Source organism: Calypte anna, chromosome Z (genome assembly GCF_003957555.1).
Source record: "Calypte anna isolate BGI_N300 chromosome Z, bCalAnn1_v1.p, whole genome shotgun sequence".
Taxonomy (NCBI): domain Eukaryota; kingdom Metazoa; phylum Chordata; class Aves; order Apodiformes; family Trochilidae; genus Calypte; species Calypte anna.
In genome coordinates, this window is record NC_044274.1 from 15,897,207 (window position 1) to 15,921,629 (window position 24,423).

Below are 24,423 nucleotides of genomic sequence, written 5' to 3' on the forward strand. Positions count from 1 at the left end.
AGCTGGCTAAATCTACATATTTTTTTATTGTTATGTCTATCTTGGAAATTCAAAGGCAGTTGCTTTTTCAACATAGAAGCACTTACAGTACTAATCATTTGTGAACTGCTGAAACACTTTGCAGATAAAATACAAGAGTAGATCTGTCTAAGTGACAGTTTTCACTTAAGACACTTCACTGCTGCAGCACACAGGAATCTAATATTGTTGGACATCTACTCCCACCATAAGTAAAAGTTATTTTCACAAAAAGTGGCCTCCTAGTACCATAGGAACTCCAAGCATAAGTACCTCAAGTGGTCCCTAGATAAAAAAATTATTGTAAAGGAATATGGACCTTCTGAGGACTGGTGGAAGAATTGAACTGCTTAATAAATGTATTTTATTCAAAAGCAAAGGCAGAGCTATGCTGATACATATGCTTGCAACAAGCAGCTCCTGAACAGACTGGATGCTTCCTATTTTTTGAATGCTAATGAAAGTCTGGAAGAGCCAGATCTGTAGCTGATTTATATCAGGAAACATAGTTTGATATGCAAGGAGGACTTGCAGTAACTCTCTTCCTGTTGTTGTCAGCTTCATTTTTAAAGAGTCAGCAACATTGCATAGCATTCAACCCCTGCCTAGGTTTGACTTCTGTTAATAAAGCTATACTGGCTTAGAAGTTGTGCCTTTGGCAGATTCTTCTTTGTCAAATGTTCAGCAGCTACAGTATCAGTTACTGATATATAGCTATTTGGTATCTGCAACTCATGCTTGAAATGCAATGGATGTACCCTATAGCCATCTGGAAAACTGCACATCTTCTGCAAGTGCTAAATGCTTACTGATTAAATAGACAGGAATAGATTTAATGTTAAAGAATGTAATGTAGATGTGATTGATTCACACTAATGTGGAGGGAAAAACCAACCAACCAAAAAATTACTAGTTTCAGATTTCCAAGTATTTTCTGTTCTCTTGGAGAGTTCACATTTTTGCTGGAAATTATATTTATTAAATAACATACATTCTCTTTTTGTGTTTTGGATGAAATATGTGTAACAGAAGTACCCTATCTTATGATATTACAGTCCCATATTTTCTTTTCCATAGATTCAGTTATTGAAGGTAACAATGAAGACAAAGTGAAATTTGAATACAGAATATTGTTTCAGTATTAAATTGACAGTGGGCCGGCAAAGACTGTAGACTATTATGTCTGACAAACATATTAGCCCTACCTTGACACTTGCATTCTTTCTATTTTTCCTACAGCTTTGGTCTCCCAGGTTTTAGCTAGTTGAGGGAAAAGTCAAATTCAGAATAGTAGAGCTGTAATAGCATTCCAGAATAAAGGGAATAGAATGCAACAGAGAGAAAATAACTCAATGTTTCAAAGAAAGAAAATGACAGTAGTGAAAAGATGATGAGTTTTTGTCTGAGGACAGCTTTGAAAGTCACATGCACAAGCCATCACACTACTCAACATCACTGCTAACAGAAAAGGCATGAAAAAATCTGTTCTGCAAAATTCAAGCAATCACTATTTGCTGCTTCTATGAAACTGCCACTAATTCATATGTTCATATGTACTTGGATGGACTTCTTGGCTTTTCTGAGAATTCACACCCAACAGGCTTCATATCATGTTCTCTAATTATATGCAATAACAGCAATACCCACTTTTGTGTCTCCTCATCCCTTTCCAAAAGCACAAAGTCATCTTGCAGAACTTGAAAAGCAATTGAATCCTGTTCCTGACAAGCAACAGTCATCACACATGTCCCAACATATCTCCAGTAGAAAGAGGTTTATATGGCTCGTCATCTGTAAGGAGTCTTCTAGGAGAGAGAAGTCCCAGCTTGTCATTTTACTCTGGTAAATCCTCACCTTTATTTTCACTTCTTTATGTCTTCAGGCTGGAACACATGTTCAAAATATTACTCATGTATGCCTTGTGTTCTTTAGTAGTGATTACTTACATTTCAGGCATATAACTCTTAAGAACTGGATTTAAGGGGGTGGTAGTATCCCCACTAGAGCTGAGTCAGCGTCCCAAACCTGTCTAGCACCATCAGCATTTTATCCAGTGCTCTAAACTGCAAGCTGAATTTCTCTGATTTCTTCTTGTCAGCAAAAAAAGAAAAGAAGAAAAACAAAGTAGGGATTTGTGCTGATCCTGCATCACAATCATTGCCAGGCTTCCTGAAAGAGCTCAAGAAGAGGAAATGAAACATGAAAGTGAGACAAACTTGTAGCAAACTTATGGCAATAAAAAATGCTGCAGAATGTTCTATCCAACACAGCTAGCAGGAATTCACGAGAGACTGGAAAACTAAATGCATTAGTTATCCCATGACTGCAATAATAGTCATAATTAACAGGAAAGACTTTTAAATTATATTCCTCTTTTTTCAAATGCTTCATGACAGCTTGCTTGCGCATATTTTAGGTTAAGAATAAAATGTTTGTTGGTTCTTTAAGCCATACATGTGCCTGAGTTAAGTTACAAAACACATAATTATAGGATGATGTGGGATTTCACATATCTAGTAGTGCTGAAGCCAAGTGTAGGACCTCATTCTCCATTGTTCAGGCAAATCATCATGCAGCCAGTGTTTCAGCCAGTGTTTGAGGTTTACAACGTGTATCGTGCATGAGGATAGTCTTAAGAACTTAAAAGACAGAACAATCAGAGGCCAGGTGCTGTTTCCCCAGTGCAGGTGCTTTGGTAGCTGCTCCACTTGTGTGTCCCAAGTTACAGTTGAATTACAATCGGCACAGTCACACATGGTGTGGTAGAGATAGAAGGTAAACTTGACAGGTGGAAGGAAGTGACAGAAGGAAAGAAGTTCTTGAGGGAAAAAAAATAATCTTCTAGATACTGGAAAGACTTATTTCCAGGCTGCATAAATTTTCAACATTTTATTGCTCTTAATATTATCTTAACTGCACATGGAATATTTTCCTGGTTGTCTCCAGGTTCTAAAGTAAGCTTATATCTATAGTCAACATTTTACGAACTTTTCAGCCAGACATAATTTCTCCCATCAATAATATGGTCCATAGTTCCGTGGTTTTCAAGGAAGGTTACACAGCCTGAAAGAAGGAATAATTTAAAATTAACTGTCAGCATTTCAGTGTGTCTGATATATGAAACTGCATCACTGATAGAGGGCTAGTTCAAAACATTTTCTGTCAGTTTATCTTTAATGCTTTCCAGACTCTGTAGATATCAATGGATTATTTAAATAAGCTATAAAAGTCGTATCACACATACTGTTGCTCTATGTCCACTGTTGCTTACCAAAAAAACCCCACAAAGCATTTTTACAAATCAGGTTAGAGAAGATTTGTTTCTGAAATATGTGGGTTGCCTCTGAAGAGGCAGTATACACAAAATCTTGGTAAATAATGTGAATGTATGTTAATTCTACACGTGGGGCACAGTGTATACTGATACAAAAATGGTGTGGTATACATTTATTTTTATAATTAGAACAGGTAACTTTTTAAACAGAGGTTTTCTTTAGGAGGTTCCTGGAAAAGTGCTGACCTAGCCAAGGCATGCTGAATTTATTTTGGGAACTAGACTAGATGGTCTGTAAAGGATACTTCCAACTCAACCCATTCTATGGTTCTATATTCTGGATAAAGGGAAAAAATAGCTATGTGCTTAGCACCTTCTGGTATGTAAGCACTAAGCCACTATATGATTCTTTTAAGCATGCTTGACATAATTCTGCAGAATCAAAATCACTACGGTTTATGAAGTTGATGGACATGAACTTCTTGACTCGTTTGTTCTTCGTGATATTTAAAATAATATAAAAGAAAATAGTTGGGTAAGAATGATAGAATTCAGCTTCCTTCTCTTACAGTGTTCACAGGACACTGATATCTCTGATTTCCCTGGTCAGCTGATCTTCGTGGGGCCACAAAAATATGACACTTGCACACAGTAGATAAGATTTGGTGTGGCCTCTCCAGGGCAGCAGATAATTTTGAAACAGATGCTAACATGCATCCTGTCACAGCTGTGCATTTCGTCTGAAAATAGAAAGATAAGAAAGGAGCAAGCTGACCTCTTTGAGTCACAGAGATAAGGTATAAGGATTTTTGACATCAGTTCACAATTTAGCAGACTATCATTTTCAAGCATTCTATGTTTCCCTTTCCACTATCATTTGGGCTTCCATTAACTCCTGTCTTCCTTTCTCACTTGAAGTAGCAAAGAGGAGAGGATTAACAGAACAGCTTTCTGTCAGAGGCATGACCCACAGTTATTTTCCTTTAAAACTTGATTAAACTTGATTAAACTTGAGGTAAACTTGATTAAACTTGATTAAATCACTGGTATTGTTTCACTAGGCATATCTATCAAAGGGGATCTACAGAAATATTCTTCTCTTGCATGATAGCACACATCTGGCTTGTTCTAGGCATGACAGTGAAGCCCTTTGGTACACAGAACAAGTTGTTGTGCAATGGAGACATGCTGAGCCCTTTGATACAGAGGAGATTTCTTGAAAATGATTGCTATCTGCCCAGGAGCAACAGTTCATTTGGTAAGGCGTGTTTCAATAAGAGATCAGAAGAGGCCACACTGTAGCTACCTCAGTTTGGCACCTCCCTCGGTGAATCCTGTGATGTTGATTTGGGACAAGATGGTGGGACATCTGGGTGCCTAACAAGTGCATTAAGCAGCTTTCAGAACTATTTGGGAAGCCAGTCAGAACTCTCCAGCAAGCTGTGTGGAGGTCACAGGCTGCTAGTAGGGTAGCCTTGTGTTAGGTAAGCTAATTATCCCTTTTGGTCTTCAGTTATAAACTGAATCACCAGCTTCTGGAAAACAGGTTTTGCTCAGTCCTGCACCTGAGCATGCCTTCTGAATTCTTGGTTTCACATCTGCCTTTTATTAGTTAGTTCATTGCTTCAGACAGGAGAGGTTTTGGTGGTTTCTTTTTCTTGAAGAAGGGAAATGTATGATTCACACATTTCTGACTGGTTTTTAGTATTAGTATTTGTTTGCTACTTCACATCAAAGTAGCCTGGGAGAGGTGAGCAACACTCAGTCTGGGTGGATATGCTCTTCCTTGTTCAGCACTGCCATGACAAACGCAGTGCTAAAAGAGAACATCTGCATGTTGGTATTACTCTCAAACACAGTTGTATGTTGTGTACAGAAGGCTTATCAGGTTATCTTAATAAATACATATTTCTCCACAGTGTCACTGAGGTGATTCTGGAAAAGGAAAAAATACAGAGCATTTTTAGCCATGCAAGTGGCTAACACAGGTTGAGCTAGAGATATGGATAATGATAATTTGTATGTTTGCTTAATCTTTTTTTTTTTCCCTTTGTGTAAATAAAATGCACTATGCACCAGTTTGAGACTTACAACTAAAAAGTAATGTTTTGTAATGTGACTCTCAGAAATCCTAGAGGTAGTCCTGGGAACTACCACACCCATCTTTACAAGAGGAAAAGGAGAACCTGAAAAGTCATAGCTCAATCAGTCTAGTTTTATATTTGACAAGCTATTAGGACAAATTATGAACTGTTAATTTAAAAGCTACCATCTAACCTGATGGACCAGTTAGAAGGATGAAGCCATAGAAAAAAGAAAAAAAGAAACACTAGTAAAATGCCATGGAAAAAAAAGCAAATGGTTAGAAAAAAGCACAAATCAATGAAAAATAAGGAAACTGCCAACGTCTGGATAAGTAGGTGCTGGAATGGAAATTTTAAATTCTTGTGTTGTATTTGTGTCCTATAGAGGTAACTTCGGCGATATTTCAATTTGAATTACACACTATTGGAGATAGAGTTCCTCAACTAAAAATTAGATCTTCAATGGTTTAAAGCTAATTTTTATAGTTTTAAAATGCAAGAGGCATAAACATTTCTCCTGTGCTGCTGCTTAAGAACAAGTGTGGCAGAAAACTTCTCCACTGAAAACAGTACTCTAAATTGACCTAACCAGAACAACAGCACTAGCAAAGCCACTAAACAATAACACAAGGAAATAAAAGGAACATAAAATTGACTTCAGACTTTTCTATACTACATTACAAACCATCACTACTAAGAAACTTTCTTGTATCATAAAATGTATTATAAAACACTGCACAGAGTCTTAGGAATTTATATATTCGGATGTATATAGAATATAAGAACCAGAGAGCTGGAAAAAATCCTGCAGAAACGGCGGATTTGGTTGCACTTTCCCGCCGCAGCCAGCAGCCAGCGCCAGCCCCGCTCTTCCCCGGAGCGGAACAGCCCATGCCGCCTCCTGCCAGGCGGGGCTGGGTGCCGGCCGCTGCCAGGGATGCCGCTGCTGCTCCTGCCCAGGGCAACACGAACCAACACCTCCGCGCCACCTGGGCACTGCCAGCTCCTCGGCAGTCCCGAACCCCGCCTCGACCGCGGCTCCTCCCGGCGGTGCGGAGACTGCGCCAGAAGACTACAACTCCCAGAATGCACCGGGCCGCCGAGCCGCGCCCCCCGTCGCCTGCGCGCACTGCTTGTAAAAGGTGACTGCCGTCACTTCCTCAGCGCAGTGCAGGACGGGAATGCGAGTCGATTGGCCGGCGCCCGCCCCGCTTTCTAGCGTGCTGGGGAGCAGGAAGCGGTAACGGCGGGGTAGGCGCGGCGGGACGAGAGGCTCCTCGCGGTAAGTACCTACCGGCACCGCCTCCCCACCCCGCGGGGCGCTGAGCCGCCGGGAAGCGACCCGGCCGCGAGTTGAAAAGGGATCGATTTAATGCGCGCTTTGATGACGTAATAAGGACTAACGAGGCGGCGATGCTACCAGTTTCACGGCTCGGGACAACAGTGGCCGGGTCCCCTCACCGCTGGCGCTCCCGCGGGGTACTCGCGCCCGCCGGTGGCCGCCCGCGCCGCGCTGGGAGCGCCCGTGCCCGGCGGGCAGTTGGCGCGGGGTAGGCCTTCCGCCTTCTCCCGCTGCTGGGACTCGGCGGGTGCTCATTGGCTCCTCCGCCTGGGGTGGGCTCTGCTGCCGCTTTGCAATTGGCGGAAGTTGCTCTGACTGCCATGCGCTCCCGCCAATGGGGCTGGGGCTGGGGTGGCGGGAGGCTGCGGCTGCCCAGGGGGCGCCCGGGCAGGAGGCTGGGGAGGCACGCGCGCGGCGGCCGGGCCGGGGTTGGCGGAGTCCGGGAAGGAAAACGGAGTCTGGGGCGGGGGGGGCTCGGCGGAGCCCCGAGCCGGGAGGCGGCGGCAATGGGGGTGCCTCGCCCTACCCCGGGAGTGTACCGGGGCCGCCTCGGCGTGGGCGAGGCCTTCACCGTTGCGGGCTGCTGTCCTCGCTCTGCGGTTGTTACTTTTGAGGGAAAATAACGCAGCAGAGTGCACAAGAAGCTCCCGTTTCTGTCACCTGAAATAAAAAACCAAACCCCAAAAAATCCTGTGGCCCGCCAGCCGCACCTCAGGTTGCCATTTCCTGAGATGGCGGTTGCTCGGCCAGCGCTCAGCCTGCTCCTCCCGGTCTCCTGAGTTCCGTAACACTGCTCTGCCCCCCTGCATTCGGGTGTGAGACCTGTGAGGAGAGAAACCCCATGTTCCCAAAGCACGAGGAGTTCCTGTTGTGGTCCCAGAGGATAATAAGTAATAATAAGATGGCTTCACTGAGGTAGATTTGTAAAAGCCGACCTGCAGAAGGTGTGCCTGTCATCTGAGATGATTTGGAGCAAGTCCTGAGGAGGGATGCCAAGACAGGGCTGGAGCACCTGTCCTGTGAAAACAGGCTGTGAAATTGGTATGGTTCAGCCTGGAGAAGAGAAGGCTCCAGGGAGAGCCTCCCAGTACCTGAAGGGAGCCTAGAGAAAAGCTGGAGAGGGACTTAGAAGGGTGTGGAGTGATAGGAAACAGGGGAATGGTTTCAAGGTGAAAGAGGTAAATCTGTATTGGATACGAGGAAGAAATTCTTCCCTTTTGTGGGGATGAGACACTGGCACAGATTGCCCAGGAAAACTGTGGCTGCCCCCTCTCTGGAAGTGTTCAGGCACAGGTTGGGTGGGGTTTTTAGCAACCTGGTCTAGTGGGAAGTGTCCCTGCCCATGGAGGGTGGTTCAACGAGATGATCTTTAAAATCCCTTCCCACAAAAACCATTCTATGATTCTATTCTATGATTATATGAGATGCATTGGGTGTTGCAAGCTAGTAAGGTTAAGTCAGTAGCTGGCTGTGTCTTCCCAAGAAAGTCTTGGTAAACAAGTGCAGTAGTCCAGTTTCCATTGCTCATCACACGAGCTTACACAAATCACAAATCAGTGATAGCATGAAATACCATAGTTTGAGTTGGAAGGGACCTCAAATATCATCTGGTTCAAACCTTGCTGTTGTCAGGGACACCTCCCACTGGACCATCGCCCCTAAAGGCCCATCCAGCCTGCCCTTGAACACTTCCAGGGAGAGGGCATCCACTTCACTGGGCAACCTGCTCTAGGGTCTCACCACCCATTTAGTGAAGAATTTCCTCCTAATACCTATTCTAAATCTACTCTCTTCCAGTGTAAAGCCATTGGCCCTTGTCCTATCACTCCACACTCTTGTAAAAAGTCCTTCCCCACCTTTTCTACAGACCCCTTCAGGTACTGGAAGGCCACTATAAGGTCTCCCTGGAGCTTCCTTTTCTCCAGACTGAACAACCACAAGTCTCTCAGCCTGTCTTCCTCATAGGAGAGGTGCTTTGGTTCTCTGATCATTTCATGGCCCTCCTCTGGACTCACTCTGACAGCTCCATGTCTCTTGTGTTGGAGGCTCCAGAACTGGACACAGTACTCCAGATGGGGTCTCACAAAAGCAGAGGGGCAGAATCACCTCCCTTGACCTGCTGGCCATGCTTCTTTTGATGCAGTCCAGAATGTGGTTGGCTTTCTGGGCTGCAAGCGCACATTGCCAGCTCATGTTGAGCTTCTCATCAATCAAAACACCCAAGTCCTTCTTCTCAGGCCTGTTCTCAATCTGTTCTTTGCCTAATCCGTACTTGTGCTTGTGATTGTCCTGACATAGGGACAGGACCTTGCATTTGGCCTTATTGAAGTTAATGAGTTTGGCATGGGCCCACTTCTCAAGCCTATCAAGGTCCCTTTAGATGGCCTGCCTTTCCTCCAGAGTGTTGGTTAGTACAGGGAAGTTTTGGACTCAGGACTTTCCAGTTCCAGTAATGTAAAACAAGAATCTGCACCACGAGTCAGGGTGCACTTACTCTCTGTTTTCTCATAGTACTCTGAAGAAAATTCCTTCCTCACTGAAGGAGACTTTTCCTTCTATCACTGTATGTGTTGATACCAGAGGCTCATTCCCTTTGGTTTGTTCACCCTAAGTATAACATTGTAAAAAGTGTACTTCTCTCCTTCCATTACGACTCATTCAAGCCTAGTCAGAAACATTGCATTCTTCAAAGGGAGTTAGAATGTGGAAAGCAACAATGTTTCTGTGCTAATGTGACTGAAATGTCTGATTTCTCTCAGGCATTCTCAGTGTGAAGCTCTAGAAAGTGGGAGTTGAAAACTGCTTCTGCATGGTTCTGAAAGTCATTTTGCCTGGAGCTAATTTGTGAAATGCCTTAATTAAAGCACACAGACTCTCTCCAGAGGTTCTTTTGCTTAAACAGCAGTCTAACATCTGCATCTCATCCACAGACATAGGGTTCTGTTCAATCTCTTCAGGTTTGAGGACCTCTGCAACTTCCACCCCCAGCTGTGTTTATTGTATAAATAAGGTAGGAAGGGCCATCAGGTTACCAGCATATGTGTCTCAAGAGGCTGGCAAAGGCTATTTCACCTTGCAGGCAAAGAAGTTTAAGTAGGTGAAGCCAAAAAAGGCCAAGCAAAACTGTTTAGAGACAGAGTTTGAGTCTTTAAACAGCAAAGGTATTTATTTTCGGATCCGGGGAACCCCCCAGCTTGTGCTGGACGAAGAGTTCCAAGGGTTAAGGGAAAGGGTTAGGATATTTATACAGTAAAAGGGTAGGTTACATCATCCTTACATACATATTTATAACAGGTGGAGTCTGGGCGGAGTTGTCTTTTTGGGGATGTGTTCGGGGGTCTTTGGGGGTCTTCAGATGAAGTAACAAAGTCTTCCTCAGGGTTGAACTTTTTACCTTTCTTGCTCTTGATGACTTCATCCCCTTGTTATAGAGGATAATTGGACCCTTGCAATAAAACTTCCCCTTATCTGCTAGTTCTGGCAGCCTCATCCTGCCTTTCGTGCCGGTGTTTGCACTCCTCCAGTGCCCAGCTGTCTCAGTGGTGCCAGGACTTACACTTCTAATTATCTCCAAGACAGAAGTTAATCCCATTAGGGTCTTGACATGTCTCATCTGCTTTTGGTCACTTCTTTCTTAGTTTATCCCTGAATTCTACTGGTTATGAACACAAATTCATTAACATATATTACAAGTTCTAATTCTACATAAAGTAAATTCACACAAACAGTTTGGCCTGATTCACTCTCTTCTTCATAGGCTGGGTGGATAAGATGCTCTTTCCTCTTGGGCGTGACAGCGCATTAAATCCTGGCATCTCCTATGTACTCAGAAGCATTAAAGCACTACTTTATTACATCCTTATTTAAATGAACTAAATGTCTTGTGTTCACCGCTGGGTGCAAAATGTGACTTAAACAGGGACATTTTAACAACTGTTCTTCCCCCATGTGGGTTGGTAGAATTCCAAGAAGTAGCTTTGTAAAGATTCTAACATGTTGCTGTGATGTTGTTGAATAGTTAGCTGTGGCAATGTTATATCCTTTCAGTATTTGCTTTCAGGGAGGTGGGTCCCTGCTGAATTTGCAGAATAAAGAAATACTAACCCTCTTTGACTGTTTTTTCATGTGTATAAATAAGGCAATATTCTGCATCGTTAAACCCTACCACTTCCTACTTGACAGCCAAAATCAGTTAAACCTTTTACTAAGACAATTTAGTTTTTCTGTTGGTTTTGTAGTCCCTGAAAAGTGCTATTTCTTTCATGTTTGTATAATCATCTGACTGTGCTTAATATTTACTGAGTGCAGTATCCTCACTCTCATACATGTCTTTTGCAGGCTAGTCCTTTTGTCATGGAAGCTGAAGAAACAATGGAGTGTATCCAGGAGTTCCCCGAACACTATAAAGTTATTTTGGATAGACTCAATGAGCAACGTGAGCAGGACCAGTTTACGGATATTACTCTGATTGTTGATGGTACGTACAGACCAGACAAACCAGTTGTTATACAGAGAATTCTGAAAGCTGTGCTGGTAAGATGATGGATTTTTCACAGGTCAATCATCAGACTGGGCTGCTAATAAATTCTTGTATGCCAGTTCTGTACTGGCCTACAAGTGCTTTCTGAGTGTCATTTCAAAACATGTGATGAACAGAATCTCCAGCAGCGATTAATAATTTTGCTTCTGCTTTTCCAAACAAGGGGCTAAATATTTATAGATAGAAACCTGCTTTGAAGCTGTTGTGGCTTATTTAGCATGTTGTCTAAGGATTTCCAAAATGTTAAAATATTTTCCACTAACTTGAGCTGACTGCATGCAGAGAACTTGTACAAACACTGTATTTTAAAAAAAGGCACTTTGAAATAAGGTTTACTTATTGCTTCTCTGATGGCTGCTTACTATTTTAATGTATAGTTAAAATCAGGTAGGAGCACTCACTTTTATTTTAATGTGTTCTAGGGCCATAATTATTAGTTTAAAGGGATGATGGAGATATAACTGTTTATTATCTTTTTAGAAAAGGTGGTGTCTTATAGCTCACTTATCATCCATGTTGTTTCTCTTACCTCTGCCTGATGGAGCCTGGGCCAGGAAAAAGGCAACACAGTAATGGGGAATACACAGTCTGGAAAACAGGAACAGAGCAAAACACTGCAGCAGTGTTTATGCTGGCAAAAGTGGAGATAAAATGCATCAACCTGTAAAAACAATAAAAAACAAGGAGAACTTTGATTAAACCTGACAGCTGAGACCAAGACTTACAGGAAAAAGTTTGCATAGGAATTTCCTGTAACTTAGATATTTGAAAAGAGAAACAGTGGAATGAGTGAGTTCTCCATCTGACTGAGCTGCAGAGCTTCAGTGAGGTCAGTCATGTCAGCATGGGTCTGCATAAGATGGCACTGCAGTACTACTGCTGCAGTAGTATTCGTTGTTACAGGCAAACATACTAAGTGACTACATGCTGCTGGAATAGATTTGTAGACTGGGTCGACTCTTTCCTGCATCTGTTCAGCACTATGAGTGAGGAAGCCATCATCCTAAACCAGAATTTTTGTCTCTTATAGGTCACCATTTCAAAGCTCATAAGGCTGTTCTTGCTGCCTGCAGCCAGTTCTTCTACAAATTCTTCCAAGATTTTACTCAGGAGCCACTGGTGGAGATTGAAGGTAATCCAATACATGCAAGTAGAAACCTTAAGAGTTGTGTTCCTAAGCTGAAAATGGATCTAGTACCCTTAGTACAAGGTTGCATACATGCTCGGTCATATCCATTTGCTTTCCAGACAGTGTTCTTGCACTGTTCTGAAGCAACTAGCACCACTGGGAAAAAAACTTCCCCTGGAGAAATATTTAAAAGAAAAAGAATTATTTGATCGTATCTTTTGAGAGGGAAATTGTGAGGTTCTGTGGGTGTTTTTTTTTTTTTTCCCCTTCCTCTCCCCAAAACACTGCAAATGTCAGACTCTATGTTTTAGCACTAGCAGGGTGATATATGATCTTTTCTCAAATAGCCATTCTGGACAGATGAAAAATACTGCAGGTGATGGCCAGTGACAGATGCTTTGGTCAAGAGCAGGATACAAGGAGAAATGCTTTCCTGGTAGACAGGAAGCAAATTCCTGGAGCAGTATTTCAACCTCTAGTAACTTCTGGGCTTTCTTGAGATTGCATTTTTGTGTTTAAATCTGTACTCTTTATTCAAGCAGCTCTTTGTCCATCTTATAGTTTTATCTTTGTAATGGCATATCTGTTTCAGATTCACATGTTTCTTTAGCATGCTTTGTATTCCAACACAGGCCTTTTAAGGTTGTCATGTTTATAAAACTTTTGACTAAAGTACTGAGAGAAAAGTTATGAGCAGGCAAGTGTGCAAGATTGATTGAGTTCATGAGACTGAGGAATGGAATGAAACTGTTGTTTTCCTTGCCTGTATACAGGTGTAAGTAACATGGCATTTCGTCACTTAATTGAGTTCACCTATACAGCAAAACTAATGATCCAAGGTGAGGAAGAAGCAAATGATGTTTGGAAAGCAGCCGAGTATCTACAAATGTTAGAAGCTATCAAAGCACTTGAAATCAGGTAAGCACATAAGCCTCTTTTTTTTCCCAACACCGAAATGCAGTCACAAGAGTCCTTCTACAAGAGTTGGCTGTCAGTACTTTGCAGTGCAGCTCCTTATCCTAGAACTTCCTCGACTTATGTGGGACCGTATAGTCTTCTACTATAAAATGTGGGTCACATAAAATTATAAAATGTGGGCTCTATAAAATTATAGAGACTAAAAAATTAATGTCACATTCTTCACTCTGAAACTCAATGACAAGTGTCATGGCTGGTAAATGTTGCAGACACTGTGGGGCTGTGACACTGTGGTAGCTAGTACCAGATCTCTGTGTTATCTTACTGTTCACACCTGACTGAGAGCTGGGTGTACAGTGACAGTGCACCTCCGGTAATAACAATTCAGAATTCTTAAATGAATGTAACTTATGATCAGTTTTATACTGGATCATAATTCAATCAGATGTTGCTGTGGCACCTTTTATTCATATATATATATATATACACATATATATGTGCATGTGTGTACACTTTTATTCAGTATCAGGAACTGCACTCCATCACCAAGCTCCCACCTGAGAAAAGCAGGTGACTGTCCCATCATGCTTTTTTTCTAAATTCCTTCTTTTTAACTTTCACAAAGTGCTGTCACAATCTCTTACCTTCCACAGGCTACATTGTTCTGCCAGTATGAAGCAGAGGGAGGGTCAATAAGTGCTTCCACCATTACGGTTATTTTTGCTTTCTCTTTTAGGCTTGCTGAATGGTGTTTGCATTCAGGCCAAGGAAAGATAGTTACTTCTTTTTTATCCCCCCATAGACACATCAGCTATGAGGAGAGTGGTGTTAGCCCCAAGTCCCTCTAGCTGGTAGCTAACATTTTGTATTAAAAACCCCTCCATGACATGATGTACTGTAAACTTGTTTTCAACATCAGCATTTATTTCTGAATTAACTTATTCTGTATATATTGTGCAAACTGACAGTAGAGCTGGATAAGTGTGTAATTTTTTAAATAGAAAAGATACAGGATTGTCTGTGTCTCCTGTTCTCCTTCTCTACTAACACACTGGGGTGTTTTCATTATAAAGATTAAGCATGGTACCACCATATTCTTTTTTATTTTTAATTTTCAGGGAAAAAAGCAAACCTTAGCTGCCTGCTTTAGGAATTTAAAAAAAACCTTGAAACTGAAAAAGTATGTTCTAATTAGTATAACTTTGAATCAGGGTACACCAGCAGAGTTGTTGACCATCTATCAATCAGTCTGCAATTATTTCCTACAATTGCATAATTTTATGCAGTGTTGGTTATGCATTACTGGTAAATACAGTAGTTCTTAGCTTACAAGGAAACAAACAACATGTTTTTAACATGTTCTTAACCAATATGTGTGCGAGCCAGTCTTCTCTTAGGGTTATTTCCATTCTCATGGATTTTGAAAAGACAAACTTGAGTATCACTGTTAGTCTCTGTTTTCTTCTCCGCAGTAAGAGCAGGAAGAATTGCAATTTAGTACTTTAGTCAGAGTTTTGAGTGAGGGGTAAGCCCGGAAACTTCAGCTGAAGCAGAGATGATTGTAGAGCTACCAATTTGTTTGATGCATTGAAAAGCTGCACATCACATAATTGAGACTAGAAGGAGAACAAATAGCTGTAATTTCTGAAAGTGCAGTTGTGTTGTATGGGTGTATCTCTATTTAGTTTCACGTGGTGTCGTCAAGGTTTGAAGTTTCACACAGTATGGTCAAATTATTCTTTTGGTACATGATCCTGGAGCTACTTAAAATGATGTGCAAAGTAACTGTCACCTTATAGACATCAGAAATCAGGGTAGATTAAACTATTAAGTTTAGCTGCTTTGTTTTCCTGTGTCTGAATGGAGTATCCTGCATTAGTTCATTAGCCACACATCTCTGATATATAACTTACAGGTACCAAGTGAAGCTTTACCTCTATTACTAGAAAATGTGAAAGTGATAGAGGGCAAGCTGCTTGAAAGAATTACTCAGGCTGCAGAGGACAGTAAAAGCACAGGTCACTCCTGTCAGTCTCATTTAGGGGGAAGATAACCACTCATTTTCAAAGCTGGTGATCAGCAGTAAAACACTGAACCACATAAGTGCTATGGTTGATCCTGCATGTGTAACTTGAAAAAGCTTTGTCCCACTCAGCTCTGCCTGTGTTTGAGATGACATGCTGTCCCTGACATCCTGAAAGAAAGGAGTTGGGTGTGTGATGCAGGGAGAACAGGAACAGAGCTGGGGGTTGTGTTTAAGCCCAGAAAATGAAACGAGTACTCTTCCCAGTGGCTTGTATTTTTACCTCACCCTGTAGCTGTGCGGTTTCAAGAAGTACAATGTGTAGCAGTAATCATGGTGTGATGTCACAGCTGTAGTGTTTTCTAACAAGCTGTAAGCACTGCAGGCAGTTGCACACAGTGTGGGGCTTAAGAGGTGAATAGTGTAAGAAGGACTTGAATCTTATTTCTGAGTAGACAGGCAAAAGAACTCCTTCCTTCAGGGAAGTTTTCTTTCTAAATTTCTAAGATACTTATGCCTTTAGGCTAACTGCCCTTGTTTTCTTGATAGGTGCTTTCTATCTTTCAAGAAGGACTCTTTAAAACACTTCAGTAGCCTTATGTCAAAGGCTCTGCAGCTTTAGCCATGCTATGTTACATCTCTATGGAGTACAGATTAAGGACAAATTAGCTTCTGATATGGAGACGCATTATGTGGTCATTCATCATGCATCTGAAAAAAAATGAAAAGCATTTATCACAGAAGTATTAGGCAGGAATTCTTATGTCAGTTGTTATGGATCTTAACCTTGTTTATGCAAATGCTTTACAGGAACAAAGAAAATTCATCACCCTTAGAATCAAATCAAGCACAAGGTAAAAATAAACCGAAAAAGAGGAAGATAGCTGAAACCTCTAATGTTATCACAGAAACACTACCATCTGCAGAATCGGGGCCTGTAGAAATTGAGGTTGAGATTGCTGAAGGAATGATTGAAGTGGAAGATGACAGCATTGAAACACTTGAAGAAGTAGCTTCTGCAGAGCAATCCATAAAGTACATACAGACAACGGGTACATCAGATGAATCTGCTTTGGCTCTTTTGGCAGATATCACCAGCAAGTATCGTCAGGGAGAGAGAAAATGCCATATCCAAGAAGAAGGTGATAGTGCAACTGATCCCTCATGCAAACAGGTAGAAGGTATTGAAATTGTGGAACTTCAGCTGTCACACGTGAACAATTTATTCCACTGTGAGAAATGTAACCGTTCATTTAAATTGTTTTACCATTTTAAGGAACACATGAAAACACACTCTGCTGAGAGTTACAAGTGTGACATATGCAATAAAAGGTACCTGCGAGAGAGTGCTTTGAAACAGCATCTCACCTGTTACCACCTTGATGAAGGTGGTGCCAGCAAGAAGCAAAGACCTGGCAAAAAAATACATATATGCCAGTACTGTGAGAAGCAGTTTGACCATTTTGGACATTTTAAAGAGCACCTGCGGAAGCACACGGGTAAGTGAACTGCTGTAGTCCTGCCCTTGTGGCCTTGGCTGTAGCATTTTGGGTATTTGCATGTTTTGGGTAACTGCTGGAGAAACCACATGACTCAGTGCTAGAAATACGTGGCTTCTAGTTAGAACTGAAAAGCTGGTTTGTCTTTTTCGTTGCTTGTTTTTTTTTATTTTTTCTGATGTAAACTTGTGAGGCATTGAGATAGTTAAAAATAGGCAATAATGAATCTTACCTCCTAGTCAGTTAAATCTTTAAGATTTTTTTTCAAAGCAGTTAAGACATTTCCTTAATCAAAAGTACCAAACTGAGGAACTACTTTCTTTTCACAGTTTTACTAGTAAATGTTGCTGTTGAAATATGATCTGAACTGTGAGATTCTCAGTGGAATATCATTCAAACGGTTTCTTTATCTTGCAAAACTTGCAAATGCCTATTAGTGCATTGTCGGGGGGTACGAACTCTGCTTTATGCTTAATCAAAATACTTTATTGTGCAGAATTCCAATTAAAAAAAGACTAGGGTCGACTAAGCCCGGAGAGACTAAGCCAGAGACTAAACCTGTATCGTGAGTTCGCTGCACATTTATAGACACCCTGTAACTATTGAGTGATTTATAGATTTGTTTGTTACATACTCAAAAATACTTTTTTTTAACATAATAATCTCAACTAAAACATTCTCACAGCCTGCACCTAGCACAATATCATAACCCTCTTGAAAAACCAAACTCCTCCAGCAATTCCCAGCTTGTGTGTTGCTTGAACCACTTCATGCCTTGCACCTTTATCTCACATAGCTCCATCTGTTCTCATGGTGTTCTCCCACAGCACATTAGGTATAAAATACCCCTTAATATAATTCTCTCTTCCATCATCTAGTTTGGAAAGTCTGATTTTTCATCTGTTATTTAATTTTTATTTGCTAATTACCACAGCAACTTTTTTTTAATTACTACAGTGCACATTTTTTTACTGTGAAATCTTCCCCTTTGAAATCTGGGTAGTTACTTTTGAGTACAAAATGACTTGTGCTTCTCCTTTCTATACAATATAGGAGGTTATAATGCTACTTCTTAATCTCACTGAAAAGTCTACTAACTGAGCAGTGACTGAGCATTATATGGACAACTCTGAATGTAAAGTAAATGTGGTCCTGAAAAATAACACTTTCCAGATGTTTTTGTTTAATATAACATTCATGAGTCATCAGTGAGAATTTAATGAAGGTTGACAGACCTATTTGCAGCTTCTTTTTATTATTAAAGCATTTTAATTACAGTTTTTTGGTATCTGTGTAGGATACAGATGAATTGATATGACACTGTGTCCAGTCTATTCCTAACAGCTTCTTATAACTTCAGTTTCTTAACAGACTTTTGCAAATCCTTATCTCCTATGTACTAAGAAGTGTTTCTCCATTAACAGAGTAACCCAAATATCACAATATGTTGGTTGCAGTTGTAACAGGATTTGGGGGCCAAAGCACCTAAGCATTATCACAGGCAGTACAGAGTACTTTATAAGTAATTATGCTGATACAAGTATAACACATGGAATCTAATTATTTTTTTGCTACCATTTAACTATGGTCTTCTAAGATCAGTGGAAAAAGTCTCATGCAGCCAAAAGCTTTCTAAGTCCTGAATGCTGCACAGCACTCTTGAATGCTGCAATGAAACTATATGTCCTGAGATAAAATGTCCTATAAAGCATTTGGTCTTCAGAATATGTTGGAAATTTGTGAGGAATTTGAGTAAGAACACAATAAATCTGTGACAGGTGCCTTGCTCCATGCAGCAGTTTAAATGTGACTGGTTCACAGAACAGGTGAAAGTGTGTGGTGTGAGTTTTGCTCTGTAGTGTCCATTGGTTCCTTGGGCAAAGTTAATGACTTTTGAACTGCAAAACTGGTGAGAGTTTAGCATCTTCTACATTGACTGTACAACAGTCTCCCAAAACAGAATTTTGCAACCATTAATGGGAATGTTCCCACAAATTAACATTTTTCTGTAGCCTCTGTTACAGCTGCAACCAACATATTGTGATACTTGGTTGAAAATCCTTAACTCTGAAAATACATTCATCTCAATAGCAAATAACTATTGCACTGCTGTTATACTATCTGGGATAGATTCTTGTTTCATTCACTGAAATATCTCAGCCTCTTTTGGAGTTCATTTGGCTGTTTGTTTCAGTAATGATGTTGATACCTCCACAGTACCTCCACGGATTTAACTATCAAGACATTCAGAAGAAACACACTGTTCCTCTTTTTTTGTACTTGATTTGTTTGAATTTCATTGTGCTTGTTCACGTTGAAATCTGTAAAACGAGACACCAGTTTTTCTTTCTTACTACTTAATGATTATAACAACTAATATGCTACTTTGCATGAAAAAGAGATAAGGCCCTGTTTTCATCCTGCCCTGCTGTTGTCTGTAGCTGGCTTCCATGTTTGGTACCAGGTTTGAACTGCAGTGGCCAAACTGAAAGGAATTTTGATCTTCTTGTACCCATTTATGTCTCTTTAGACAGTAAAGGCAGGATGGTTTTTGTTACTTATGGTAGTGGTACTTTGTTATTTTAGTGATCACTTGGTGCCAACATCCTTTTATGGAGCTTATTTTCAACTCTCAAGCATAAGCTGTTATTGCTCTTTAAAATAAAACTTTCTATTATTTAAAAACTTCCTTCGTTAATGTGTTACTTTGTATATTTACTCATGTTGATTCTTTAATTTTAAATACCAGATGAAAAGAGGAAAATTGCTGCTTTTCTTTTAAGATACTTCCTCAGAGTAGTAATCCAATTTCCATTAAAACCGAAATGTGTTTTAAATGGCACTGGTAATTGTTATTGGTTTTTTTTTCTAAATAAGAGTTAAGACTCCACATTAAGTTTTTGCCAGCTTGTTTACATAAGGTTTACACAGAATGTCTTGCTCTTCTTCTATAGAGTAATCCAGTTGGCCACATCTTTACAGGGTACTTATCAACCTACATAAAAGGTAGAGAGGGGAGGTCGAGAGTGCTGACTGAAAACTTGCTGGCTTTATTCATTTACAAATCCCTGTATCTGTCTTAACAGGTGAAAAACCATTTGAATGTCCAAACTGCCATGAACGTTTTGCCAGGAATAGCACACTCAAATGTCACCTGACGGCCTGTCAGTCTGGAGCTGGAGCTAAAAAGGGAAGAAAGAAGTTGTACGAATGTCAGGTGGGTAGTGGAAGTAGGAGAGTGTGAGGTTAGATCCCTCCTTCCTGTGCTGAGGAAGTGTGAGAGTATTGATCAGGAAAGACAAGTGTGGGCTTATATCTCCAAGAGTAGTAAGAGTAGTATTTGAGTAAAGTAAATATAAGGATCACATCAACCACAACGTGCACATAAATTCTTATATCTAAATAGTTCAATTTAAAATACCTGTATGTAGCTTTATAATACTTAAAATGAGAGGTGTTCTTAAGAGTAGGTAAGTGTTCATCTGCATTTTACTGATCTTTCCACTTCCTTTTCAAGGTTCTTGATGCAGTGTCCTAGGTGTTACCCAGCTTGTGAGCATGTTTCACTAAAGCCCAAAACACAAAGTACTACTTTACTTCCCATTTTATTATTTTTCTGTTTGATACCAAGGATTTTGACTTTCTCTGGAAAGTCACTTCAATTTACAATTACAATCTGTAGTGGTTTTTAAGCAAATATAAATGCTGTAGAGGGACATATAGAATACTTGGTCACTATATAAAACTGGCATTTGTGAAGATGTTCACAGCACTGTTACTTAGCTTTGAAAAGATGATCCTGAAAAACTAGGAAAGAGATGAAGCTGTTGTAGCATTTTTATTTGCCATTTTGCTGTCCCACCACTGTGACATTCTCAAATAAGAACACACTTCATTTTCTTCCCTCTTTTTCTTACCTTTTGTTTCACCCTATTAAGTTCACAGAATGGCTGTGGTTTGAGATTAAATTGGGTTGTGTAGTGAAGAAAACTGCTGAATATTGGTTTCATTTGTTCCAAAAGAGATAGTGATCTTATTCACAGAAAGCAATGAGTATTGCAGATTAGCAACACAGAACCAATTAATTATTTAATCAGATGTTTCACTGGTGCTGTTGCATCATTTAGTTATTATGCTGGGCAGAATTTAATTTTTGGGAGCATACCTTTGTTTTAATGATGTTTGTTCTGAATATAAGAATTTCTGTATAGCACAAATTTGTAACTAATAGCTTCATTGAACATACTCTTTTGTCTTTGTAACCCTTTGATCTAATTGCTTTGTGTCATAACTTTCTCTTTCTAAACTGACACTGCATCATCTCACAGATGTTGTGAATGGGCATTAGTGTTTTGTCAGACTACAGGAACTACAGCAATTCTTTGATTTTTTTAAGTTGGTTTTGTTTTGTTTTGTTTTAGTTTTTCTCTTTAGAGTAGTGGTCAAATCTCGGTTCACTGAACAAAGAGGGAAAATCAAAATTGTGCATACTTGGTGAGCATTTTTGGTGCACTTCAGTGTATGATGTGAGTACTGAATTAGGCTTCACATGGCAAGAATAATAATTAAATACTTGGTGTGTTGAAAGCCTTGCTGAAGTCAAGGTAGACAACATCCACTGCTCTCTCCTCATCTATGCATCCAGTCATGCCATTGTAGAAAGCTTAGTCTTTTTGACAGATTATTCAGACATTACTTCCCCTTGGTGAACACATGCTGACTACTTCTGAAACCTTCTTTTCCTCCACATGCTTTGGGATGATGCCCAGAATGAGCTCTTCCATCATCTTTCTCCATCCAAAGCAGGGATGGAGGTGAGGCTCACTGGTCTGTAGTTTCCTGGGTCTTCCCTGTTGGCTTTTTTGTAGACTGGAATAACACTGGCTTTTCTCCAGTCCTCTTCTTTTCTCCAGGACCTTTCAAAGATAGTGGCCAAAAAATGACTGCTGCCAGTTCCCTCAGCTCTCTCAAGTGTATCCAATCATATCATAAAATTATATCACACAGTCCTGAGTTTGGACACACCAGTCCTGAGTTTGGAGGAAGTGGTACTTGAGTATCAACCAGCTCTCTTGAGCCTTCTCTTGCCACCTAGAGCCCTAACCCATGGGATTTCTCCAAGCGGCTACTTGAAAAGATCAAAGTTAGCCCTCCTGAAGTCCAAGGCTTCAATCCTACAGTTGAGGCAGTACTTTTAGATGGAATTTAGGGAGTTCCATCCTCTGGAATCACTCAGATGTTTTACTTAAATGGCAAAATGGGAGACTTCAGTCTGGCCAGGTAAGCCTCACAATGCCCTGAGGAAATGAAAGCTGTTAAGGAAAAGTTGGTACATAGAACTTCAGTAAAAGCATAGCTTGTACTACACTTTTGTTGCACAGTATGATTACATAAGTAGCTTACCATCCAAAGCAAGATGGATCGTAATGCATTAGACATGGTATTGCACATGAATTTCTGATAAGGTCAAAATAAGAAAACTTTCAAATGCTGTACTGACTCATAAGTTTTGTAGGTATCCCATGTATGCACAACTCAAAGTAGCACACTCTTTTAAATAAATACATAAATGCTAGGTCTTCTGTTCATCTGGGTCTGACTTCTCAGCTTTTACCTGTAATGTTTTTATTTCCAAGTAGCACAAAGATACATTATGTGAAGCCATGACCTGAAATAGCCACTATTCTTCATCATGTTTTTCTTGGCTGATTAACATAATGTGTCTTCTGTTTCAGGTTTGTAACAGCGTGTTTAACAGCTGGGATCAATTCAAAGATCACTTGGTAATACACACTGGTGACAAACCCAACCACTGCACCTTATGTGATGTGTGGTTTATGCAAGGCAGTGAGCTGAGAAGGCATCTCAAAGAAATGCATAACATTTCAGAACACATAGTGACAGAAGAGGTTCTTCCAGTGGAAGCTGTGGAAGCTGAACCAGTAACATCAATGACTATCATAGAACAGGTGGAGCAAGTCCATGTCCTACCAGTAATTCAGGTACAAGTGGATCCTGCACAGGTAACTGTGGAACAGATGCACCAGGATCTCATACAGGACAATCAAGTGAAAGGCACACAGATAGATGAACTGCAAGAACAGGTGCAAATCAGTTACTTAGAAGTTGAACACATTCAGACTGAGCAGGGTGCTGAAGTTCATGTGGAGCAGTTACATGTTGAGCATGTAAATCAAATACAGATGGAAGAAGTACAGGCAGAACTTATAGATGGAACAGACTTTAGACAAGTAAAATATGAAAGTGTTGCTCCAGGAGAAGCAGAAGAAAAACAACCTAATCAAGAAGCTGATGCAGTTAAGGAAGAACATGAACAAGCTGAAGACTTAAAAACTCAACACTTACTGGACGTAAAGAATGAATAGGTGGATAACTAGGACAAATAACGATAACGTGCAGGTTTAGAGATGAAATACCAAATTATTTTGTTAACGTTTACATTGGTTTTTGAACTGTCAGTTTTTCCAATATGCTGTCCCTAGGAAGCTGAGTGAGTGGACCAAAATTAGCTTTCTTCATGTACAACTAAAATTTTCTCATGTGAAAATTAACTTTGCCATTCATGTAACACCATGCAACAGGAACTACCAGAGATGCGGACAGCTTTCTGAGGATTTTAATAGTTATTAACTTGTATCATTGTTACATCATTACCCTGAGCACCTGTAAGAGTAATTTAATCTCTTTTCTCTTGCAACAGAAGCAAACTCTTGTTATAGATTGTGTCTGTGGCAGAAGAATCCGCAAAATCTGGTGGGTTCTATTGCAAGTGGCAATTGACTACCTGTAAATTTTTGGGTCAGACTGTTTGCTGGATTTTAACAGCAGTCCCTAACTTTCATGCTGAGGAAAAAAAATTGTTGCTTGAGTTCTGTGCACAAAAGTCCTGTGCCTTTTCAACAATGACTTGTTAAATTTCCACAAAGTTCCTAGAGTGTGCAAGAAAAAGTTCAGTAAAAGACTATATAGGTAATGTTACAGTGCTTTATATTTTTGCTTCAAGTTGCCCGCTACTGATTTTTTTCTCTCTTTTTTTTTTTTTTTTTTTTTTTTTTTTTTTTTTTTTTTTTCCCTTTCTTCTTCTTTTTTTGCATTAAATTTAGAGGCAGGAGTCTGAGGGGAGGAAACAAATTCCACTTGGAGGCAGTAAGACTCTCCAAAAGGGACATTTTAAAATAGCTTAAAATAGAAGAAGCTCAGTAGAATCTGTGGTAAGCATAAGATGGAAGAAAGCTACCAGCAGACTCATCTTTTATAAATTAAATGAAAATTTGAAAAATAATTTGTTGAAACACAAATATAGAGAAGACTTGTCTTTTATGGTCTCTGATTCTTGTTTATTTGAAAATAAATTCTGACACTTGACACAAAGATGTTCTAAACGTATAAGTAAAAGCCATAGGTATGGATGCTAAACTGGATTGAAAAGTAGGTATGTAAATAATTTAATCAATAATAGACAATAAAACAATATCAACCATGAAAACTGCATCACTTGTTTCATCCAATAAATTAGGAAAAACTGAGTGACTGACAACTACAGTGTCAGCTCTTGGTGGTAACAATCAATTCTTC

The 24,423-nt window shown here is 40.2% G+C and overlaps 1 protein-coding gene across 1 annotated transcript; it reads left to right on the forward strand.

The window, feature by feature from the left end:
* The first annotated feature begins 6,517 nt into the window (after nucleotides 1-6,517).
* ZNF131 (zinc finger protein 131) lies at nucleotides 6,518-23,839 on the forward strand. Its single transcript, XM_030467374.1, has 7 exons — nucleotides 6,518-6,658; nucleotides 11,057-11,195; nucleotides 12,289-12,390; nucleotides 13,161-13,305; nucleotides 16,139-16,827; nucleotides 19,914-20,044; nucleotides 22,563-23,839. Exons 2-7 carry the CDS (start codon nucleotides 11,072-11,074, stop codon nucleotides 23,211-23,213), a joined length of 1,842 nt encoding a protein of 613 aa, XP_030323234.1. The 5' UTR covers nucleotides 6,518-6,658; nucleotides 11,057-11,071; the 3' UTR covers nucleotides 23,214-23,839.
* The last annotated feature ends 584 nt before the right edge of the window (nucleotides 23,840-24,423 follow it).